This window comes from Zootoca vivipara, chromosome Z2 (genome assembly GCF_965207765.1).
Source record: "Zootoca vivipara chromosome Z2, rZooViv2.hap1.1, whole genome shotgun sequence".
Taxonomy (NCBI): Eukaryota; Metazoa; Chordata; class Lepidosauria; order Squamata; family Lacertidae; genus Zootoca; species Zootoca vivipara.
Window position 1 is genome coordinate 27,084,398 of NC_142585.1, and position 9,511 is coordinate 27,093,908.

General features: G+C 46.9%; 1 protein-coding gene across 1 annotated transcript; it reads left to right on the plus strand.

Moving 5' to 3' along the window:
• The first annotated feature begins 3,906 nt into the window (after positions 1–3,906).
• On the plus strand, positions 3,907–5,870 carry LOC148686595 (uncharacterized). Its single transcript, XM_088665435.1, has 2 exons — positions 3,907–4,275; positions 4,943–5,870. The coding sequence occupies exons 1-2, from the start codon at positions 3,942–3,944 to the stop codon at positions 5,338–5,340; spliced, it is 732 nt and encodes a 243-aa protein (XP_088521561.1). The 5' UTR covers positions 3,907–3,941; the 3' UTR covers positions 5,341–5,870.
• The last annotated feature ends 3,641 nt before the right edge of the window (positions 5,871–9,511 follow it).

The window sequence follows — 9,511 nt, forward strand, 5'->3', positions numbered from 1 at the left end:
TTCTAGTGTCACAACACCCCCTACAGGCGACACCCCAGAAGACGCAGAGGTCCAGACCCCTGGCGGCACCAGAGACGAAGAGGAGGAGCTGTACGTGGACATGCCAGCGTTGGAGGAGGATGAGGATGCTGATGCGGTTGCACAACCAGAGGTCAGATGCTCATCCAGAACCAACAAGGGCGTTCCGCCACTACGACTGTCCTACTTTGCAGGGTCGGCGTCTCCACCAGAACCTTCCACTTGGGAAGAGGTAGAGCAGATGCCAGCCACCGAAGCCAGTCTCTGGAGGAAAGCCGCGCAGGAGGAGATTGACGCACTGCACAAGAACAAGACCTGGACACTCACAGAATTGCCTGCTGGTAAGAAAGCAATTGGGAGCAAATGGGTGTTCAAGGTTAAAAGGGGTTCAGAAGGGGAGGTGCAACGTTACAAAGCAAGACTAGTGGCACAAGGTTTTTCACAGCAATATGGCCACGACTATGACCAAGTCTTTGCACCGACAGTGAGATACAGTAGCGTAAGATTACTTTTAAGCATCGCAGCATCTAAAGGGATGGAGGTGAAACACATCGATATAGCTACTGCGTTTTTGCATGGGGAAATTTCTGAAGAAATTTACATGAAGCAGCCTAAAGGTTTTATAAAGCCAAATGAGGCACATTTGGTTTGCAAGCTTCAAAAGGGACTGTATGGTTTAAAACAAGCAGCCAGAGCCTGGAACTTGAAATTGCATGGAATGCTGGTGAAACTTGGGTACAAGCAAGGTGAAGCTGACAAGTGTTTGTACACTAAGCAGAGTAATGGACAATTTTCTTATATTCTTGCCTTCGTTGACGACCTTTTAATCGCAACGTCAAATGACAGGGATTATAAAAATGTAGTCCAGCACCTCAACAAGGAAGTGCAAGTGAAGGAATTAGGACCAGTTGAGTATTACCTCGGGATTCAAGTGGAAAGAGAACAGGATGGTTCATTTCTACTCAATCAGAAGCAAAAGATAATTGAACTGTTGGAGAGTATGCAATTGCAGGATGCAAAACCCGTCGACACCCCGATGGCTACAGACTTCTTAAAGAACCAAGAGGATTCGAAGCTGCTGCCAGACAACACAGAGTACCGGTCAGCGATTGGTAAACTTTTGTATTTAGTTACCACGTGCAGACCTGATTTAGCCAATGCAGTAGGGATTCTCAGCAGGAAAGTGAGTAGTCCCACTGAGCATGATTGGGTTGGTGTGAAGAGGGTGGTTCGATATCTTAAGGGTACAATGGATTGTAAATTAAAGTTACCAGCTGTCAGTGACCCTAAGCTCATTGGGTACACTGATGCTGACTGGGCGGGTGATAATTCTGATTATAAATCCACAAGCGGGCATGTCTTTATGTATGGGGGCGGAGCTATCACATGGGGCAGTTATAAACAGAAATGTATAGCTTTATCGTCTACAGAATCGGAATATGTTGCGGCTACAGAAGCGTGCAGAGAGATTTCCTGGCTGGACCAACTCCTAACAGACTTTGGCGTGGAGAGAAAGGAACCTATAAGCCTGCTGGAGGACAACCAAAGCTGTCTAAAGCTGGCGCAGAATGAGAAGTTCCTAGCACGCTCAAAACACATTGGGGTCAGGTACCACTACGTTCGCCAGATGATACAAGATGGACTTGTCGAACTGTCGTACTGCTGCACATCGGAGATGACAGCAGACATCCTAACAAAACCCCTGCCAAGACAGAGTTTCCAGAACCTGCGTGTCAAGCTGGGACTCTTGGGTGGTTGAATAAAGTTGCTTATGTTTTGTTTTGTATGTAATGAATGTTGTGAATTGCCTGAGAAGGGGTTTGTGGGATGGAACACTGGGGCAGACAAGTCACAACAGTTCCTAGAGTGTCCACTAACAGGAACTCACCTGGAGGGACACCTGACTACAGGTCAGTTCCTGTTCCCTCAGACATGCAAATGAGTTGGATTAGACAAAAGCCCTCGCCTGCAATCACTCTCTCTCTTAGCTACTTCCTCCTTCGATGGGAACACATCTCAAGAGAATCTCTAGTTAGCATGGTTCTCACTCTAGGCCTGCAGCCAAGAGTGAGACCAAATGGAGTCTTACTTTACTAAGTAGTCTCTAGATGTATATATACTTGTAACTTTTCTAAGCAAGCCTGCCTTTCTGAGATTATGCTGTAACTCAGGATGAAACTGTAAGTAAACTCTATCTTATTTTATAAACACTGTGTTGTGTATTTCTTTTAAGAGGGACAAAGGGGACCTTTGCCAGGAAGTGTAATATTGAACTATAAAGTGTAATATTGTTATAGAGATTCTAGCGAATCTAACGCACATGCTTTGCTGCGCACAAAAGGGGAATGTCACTCTGCTGATATTGGAAGCTTGCTAACACAAGCTTGGATAGGATCTATCTAATAATATATCCTAATCCACATCCCTAACATTCCCATAGAAAGTGGCAGTAATGTGCTCAACATTTGAAAGCAACATGGCCTAATGAGGGAGGGAGCCATCCAGGAAATGGCAGCATAGATGAGAACTGTCAGAAATAGAACTGTAGAGTTGGAAGAAAAGCCCAATGGTTATCTCATCCAACCCCCTGCAATGCAGGAATCACAGCTAAATAACCTCTCACAATTGGGCACCCAACCTCTGTTTAAAAACCTCCACCACCCTCCAAAGAAATCCGCTGCGCTGTTTAACAGCTCCTCCATTAACAAAGTTACTCCTATTGTTTACTTCTAATTTGAATCCATTGGTTTGGATCCTACCCTCTGTAAGCACAAAATGAGCTTACAGCATCCTGATTGTGACATCCCTTCAAATATTTAAAGATGTCCCAAGTAATTGCCAAATATCTGAATGGCGCTTAATACCAAGTAAGTAGAAGATATGCTTGAAAGAGAGTCAGGAACCATTCCAAATTGGTTCAATACTGATTTCTATGTGTTCAATGAATGTATTTATTTTAAGTATATGCTTTGCTACTTCAATGAGTTAAAGGCAGAGTTCCTGCTTTGCAAGGGGTTGGACTAGATGACCCTCGTGGTCCCTTCCAACTCTACAATTCTATTATTCTGCATAATTCTTTCCACCTCAATTCTACCTTCATAACAACCCTGCAAGGTGGGTTAAATTGAGAGAAACTGACTGCCTCAGGGTCATGGGACAGCATTCTGACCACTGCACCACACTGCCCCTTAAGAAGCGCCTCTGAATAACGGAGACTTATGAGTGGTCCGTCCAGGCTTGGAGCGGCAGAGCCAGCTGCTTTTCTAAAGAGTGATGCGTCTAGACGGAGTTTTTCTTGTGAGTATATATCTTCAAGCTCCGTTTGTTTGTAACTCAAACGTGTATTTTGGCTAATAGAGACCAACTAAGTTTGTTCTGTTACTCCTGAGTAAGCTTGGGTAGACGCCTGAGGATACCCCCCCCCCAAAGAACTGGGAAGGAGACTAATTTCATTCCGCTTCTGGAGCTTCTGGCGGGAAGGGAGCGTTTCGATGCCCCTAAATCCCACCAGCTCTCCGTACTAGAGCACCTGCGTTGAAGGCACAGGATCGCTGATTCAATCCTCGGGCAAGGACTGGAATGTTCCACCCACCGCCCCCCTTTTGAAAGCCCAGAGAAAAGTTGTCGGATAGCGGAGAGGAAACCCAGGGAGATCAACCAAGGGTCTGCCCCCCCCCCCGTGTAAACTTTTGTTCGGAGCGCTTGTGCAGCCAGAATCGGGGCCGCCCCAGCGGAGACGGCGCCCATGCAGCCTTTATCAGAGGAAGTTTGATACCGGGACCCTGTCTCTGACTGGCTGCGCTTGAGTGGGACGGACCTGTCCTTGTGTTGGGCGGGATTTACCAGCCAGCCAGACTTCACTCGCTTGCTGGGAGAGAGTCAGTCGATTCCTCGAGGTGAGCCCAGCTGAGAGTTCCGCCGCCATGAAGTGTGCTCTGCTCTTCGCTCTTCTGCTGCTGCTGCGCCTTCTGCCTTGTTGTGGCGAGACCCAGAGCACGGTCCCTGCTCCCACCGAAGACTCCTGGACGCTGAGCGAGACCAATGGATCGACGTGCTCCAAGTGGCTGTACGGGACGGAGCCGCCGCGGGTGGAAGTTTTCCAGTGCACGGGGCAAACCGACGGCTCCGAAGTCAAGTTCTGCTGCGGGACCTGCGACCAGACGCGCAACTGCTCTTTCGAAGAGCTCGCCGAGGGCTCCCCAGCGCGCCCCACCGACGGCGGACCAGAGCAGTGCCCTCCTTCCCTTCTAGTGGCACGTAAGACGACCTCCTCCCTTTGTATCTCTTAGTAGCCTACCTCGGGCGAACACTACCTGCGCGCTACGCCTAATTCTGCATGCGAATCTGCTGTCCTCTCTCTTTTAGACGTGGGTTCCCCGCTCCCCAGCTCGTTCTCATTTCCTTCTAACGTATTTCTGTCCTTCCCGCTCTTGAAGCGCAGAAGACTCTGGGTTGCCGCGGCGCGGACTAGCTTGCTGACGGCCCCGCAAGTAGCTCCGACAGAGTTTGGCAAGATATGTACACGGGGTGGGGGGTGGGCAACTTTCCCGAAAAAGTCCGGAGTGCCCTGGTTTCTAGGCTGCTCCCGTATAGGAAGATTTGTCCCAGGGAGTCTTCTCAGATGAGGATGTTAGGATGTTTATCTTGATACCTAAAGGAGGAGGGGAAGGTGGTTCCTGTACTCAGTATTCGGTGGAGATGCGTTATTTCTTGGCGTATTGACTCCTGGAAGTGAAACATGGGAAGCATGGCTTCAGTTTGAGACACTTTATCTTAGGATGCTAGCCATACCCGCCCTCCTCCTAGTTTTGGGGGGTCAAAATCCCCTGCTCCATTCCTGGGGAGTCCAGTTTGTCCCGTTGAGCAGAACTCTCGAGCAAATGGGTAGCAAAACAAGCACTGATCAGTCTTTCTTCTGTTTCAGAATGGGAGAGGGTGGCCTTGTTTTGTGGAGGAGTTGCTGCTAGCGTGATATTCTACTTGGCTGTTTACCGCACTTGGAAGATATTCTGGCGTAGAAAGAGATCCACCTGCGAAACACAGGAAGGGATCGAGCTAGAGGTCAGCTCTTCTGAGAGATCCCGTGACTCCTCCGATGCCTCCAACACATTGGCTCCACCGTCGTCTGCTGGTGCAGAGGGTCTTCAGAGTCCCCGTGGCCGTCCTGCTGCTACAAGGAGTGTGCAGTCCCAAGCTGGGGGCTCTGAGAATGTGACCATCATGTGGTATCCAACAGGATTTGTCCCACTCCGAATTGGCCCTACTTCTCTCTCGCAGCAAAACCAGGGCGGCAAAAGACCCCTGGCTAGGTCAGAGAAGTAGGAGACCCTCCTCTAATTTAAGGGGTTAGGCTTCCCCGCTAAAGCTGATCACATACAGCATGCTTTTTAGAATCAGGGAAGTTAGCTAATACTATGAGGAGGATATCTTGCCATCTATTAACTAGAATGTCTCCTACTATTATTCAATACTATAAGTCACTGCTTTTTGTAATAAGGTGTTTTTATCATGTGCTTTAAGTGTGCATTGAATGTGCACTGAAAAGCTTTTTGTGGCTCAGCCTGTTGCATCACTTTGTTTTTTGACTTTTCCTATTGGAGACTTGTTACCTGCTCTATATTGGCACAAGCCAGGGGTATGTCTTATGGGAGGGTTTTTTTTCTTTTGCCATATGGTAGACTCTGTGGTTTCCTTAATCTTTTATTGTATAACCATTTCTGTGTATGACTCCTGCAGAGGCAAACCAGGAAAGCCCTAGTTGGTCCTGAATCAGATGCTTCTTGAATGCATGGAATCATGTTTGTATCATTTGTCAATGTAGCTACCAAATCCTCAATAAAAAAGTGTGTTTTCAACCTGGTCTCTTCAATTCCTGCTTTCCATCTTCTGACTAAATTCTATTGCAGCTGGGACTTGATGTGGCCCAATGGTTCAAATGCCTCCATTAGACCTTGATTAGCTCCAAAAGATACAATTCTATTTGCTTTCTATTATGTTTATCTTTTACCTTTCCTCCAAGGAGCCTTATAGGTTAGATGGTGAGAGAGTGAGTGTCCTGGTGTTGCCCAAGGAGTGCCATGGAGCAGGAGGGATTTGAACCCTGCTCTCCCCATCCCTAGCCCAACACTCTGACCACTACCCTATACTTGATTAAAGACCCTAAACAGTCACAGGTGGGTCACCCTGGTGATTGTCTCAGGCAAAGATGTTGTGGAACTGGTGGGAGGGTCTTGGGTGCTCTCACCCTTAATGTTCCTGTTTCTCTCTCTCTGCTCCCTCCTTGCCCTCCATTAGGTGGGGCCTTAGGATGCTGAGAGGCAGTTCACCCCACTTCTCAAGGAGCAGAATGTTTTAAACCTCCCCTCCCTCTTCCACGATTCTGATGGAAGTGCACCCCCCAAGTTCAGTCATCACAGGAATTATGGGGAGGGAAGATTCAACCAGCTGAGGTAGCATCACTCAGTAAGGGAAAAGATGGTGGGGGGAGGAGGGGGGAAAGAAAAGCATGAAGCATCTCTGATTCTACCCTCTGCTGTTAGATTACTCCAAGAGAATCCAGCTGTTGATGGGAGAAAGGTGGCCCACTCCTCTTCTCATTGCCACAGTTTATTCAATCTATAGCACTATGTGTTATGTGTTGGCAGGGCACAAGCACAGCATGGGGGCATACCAAACCTCAGCCAGGGGGAGCATCATGACTTAACAGAGCAGCCCATCCAAATCGCTCTGCCAGTCGGGAGCCCAAGTCAGGCCAGATACCATCATATGATGGCTTCACCCATGGAGCAATTTGCCCCTCTTGCCCCTCCTCTCTTCCCTTTTGGTGCAGTTTCTGCTGGCATGAGCAGCAGGACTGCAAATCCAGTGGTGGCCCTGCCATTTCATTCAGCTCTGAAGCTCCCTTTGGATTGCAGTGTGGAGAAGGGACACAGGCCACATGCATAGCCTCTGGAGTGATGTCAGAAAAGGTGAATGCATCCTTCCATCAAAATGATGGCATTTCTATCATCAAACAACTTCAAAACAGGGCATTATAGAGGTATAGCTTGCATACAATTCTGAAGAACTGTAAAAGAAGCAGCAATGTGACCTGCCCTTTTTTTTAATGGAACTGAGAGCATTTCATGCCAGCTTGGGTGAAAGGCAGGGGTCAGACCACTTCCCAGTGGTGGGCTGGGCCCAGAATGGCCGTGGCATGGATCAGATGGACATCACACCTTTTCCTTCTCAGCCCCCCTTTCCCTTCTTCAGTTCTCCCTCCCCAGCACCTCTGATTATGACTGTCCCTACCGCTCATCTGATTACTGGAAGGGAATGTTGTGGGCTGCATAAGAAGAGGTAGTGGTCCAGAAGCAGCCACGGGGGTTCAGATTGCAAACTTCTGGAAAAGAGATAGAAAAAGGGCATACAGGTCTGTCCTGGAGGCTGTGACCAGTGAGTGTGTGCATTGCATGGAAAATCTACCAAATGCAGGCCAGATATGCATATTCCCTGGAACCTCTTGGGACGTTATGCATACTGACTAGGAAATAGGCACAATTCCCTCTTCATGGCTGCATTGGATGCACATTCTCCATGAGGTGTGGTGAATGTGCACAATGGCTGCTAGTTACACATATTAACTAGCAATCCGCATAACAGATATCATCCATCCTAGGATTCTTAGGACTAATTAAATTTAGTACTTAATTATTCAATGTGTATTATTTTATTCTGATGTGCTTATGGAAAATATTTTTTTAAAAGAAAATTACTGCATTACATGTTCCAAAGCATAGAGTAATGATTAGTGCAGTCATCATGTGAAGTTCAAGTCCTCTTTTAACTAGTTTTTGGTCTCTGCAGCTGTCCTCTCTGCTGCTGCTCTTTCATTCGAGCCGGGGCCGCATGGGTTCAGGTGCTGGGAGAAGTCGTAGCAGGTTCCGGGTTCCAGCAAGATCTCTGATCTCACCTTCTTGGGTGAGAACTCCACTGAAAACAGGGGACTTTCCACTACAGTATACTGAATATACTTAGAATGCATACTTCTGAATTGATGCTTTTTAATTGTGGTGCTGGAGGAGACTCTTGAGAGTCCCATGGACTGCAAGAAGATCAAACCTATCCATTCTTAAGGAAATCAGCCCTGAGTGCTCACTGGAAGGACAGATCGTGATGCTGAGGCTCCAATACTTTGGCCACCTCAAGAGAAGAGAAGAATCCTTGGGAAAGACCTTGATGTTGGGAAAGATGGAGGGCACTAGGAGAAGGGGATGACAGAGGATGAGATGGTTGGACAGTGTTCTCGAAGCTACCAACATGAGTTTGACCAAACTGCGGGAGGCAGTGCAAGACAGGAGTGCCTGGCGTGCTATGGTCCATGGGGTCACGAAGAGTCGGACACGACTAAATGACTAAACAACAACACTTCTGGGAAGGCATATAGTTCTTTAATAGTATTATACCTTTACTCAGGAGCAGTTCTGTAATGGGCCCCCTGGCTGTATGTGGTTACACCCCAATATTATTCATTTTACTGATATTTTAATGGTGTTTATTCCTAATAACTGAAGAAGCACAAAGAATCATATGAATCAGCCTAGAGACCCTGCAATCATCATCTGAGGCCTTTCTTTCTGTTGCTGCTTCACAGGAGGACAGGAAGTTGACAATTACAAGAACTGGTCCTTTCTGTAGTAGCTACCCATTTGTGGGCTGCTCTCCCCAGGGAAGCTCCTCTGGAGTGTTCAATACATATATTTAGGTGCCAGGAAAAAAACATTTCTGTATAACCAGGCCATTGGCTAATAAAACAATCTATGTCCTTTTAAACCGTGTGGGACAAGGGTTATTGGTTTGTGATGTTTTTCAGTATTTTGTGTTCTCATTTTGTATTTTTATGTTGTGAACTGCCTTGTGATCTTTGGATGAATTGTTGTATATTAAATAAAATAAAAAAACAAAAAACTAGAACCATAGGATGGAAGGGAGCCCAAGGCTCATCTAGTCCAAACCTTGACAATGCACATGCATGTTTACTCTGGAGTAAACTCAAAAGGTATGGTTAGGTTAAGGTGCCTGGGGGCCCGGGTGAAGTTCTCAAAATAAGGCCCCCACTTCCATGCAAAAGAAATACCTGAAATAAGGTGCCAACGTTTTTCCCAATATTGATAGAAAGGGAATAAGATACTCTGAGCATGTGCAGTTTCCCATTTTAAACTTGCTTGGCTCATCATTGGTTTTAGTTACTTCATGCATGGGACCCATCATCAGCTCCCAGTCTAACCTCATTTGGCACTTTCCATTTCCTAAACTGTGTGTCAAAACCTCTTCTGTCCAAAGCATACACACCAAGCATATTGAAATTCAATTGCGGCACATAGAGAGCATCCTTTACAGGAATCTCTGTTAGTTCAGTTTTACCTGTACTGCATTACCCTGCTTTCATCTGTCTTTTTCACATTGTTTTAATGTGGTTAATGTTTTATTTGTGTGGACAGCACACACACACACC

Bases quoted from the DNA above. Each gene is read 5' to 3' on its own strand.
- LOC148686595 (XM_088665435.1), top strand. From the start codon at position 3,942: ATGAAGTGTGCTCTGCTCTTCGCTCTTCTGCTGCTGCTGCGCCTTCTG. The intron at 4,276-4,942 runs GTAAGACGACCT...CTTCTGTTTCAG, and splicing joins TCCTTCCCTTCTAGTGGCAC to AATGGGAGAGGGTGGCCTTG.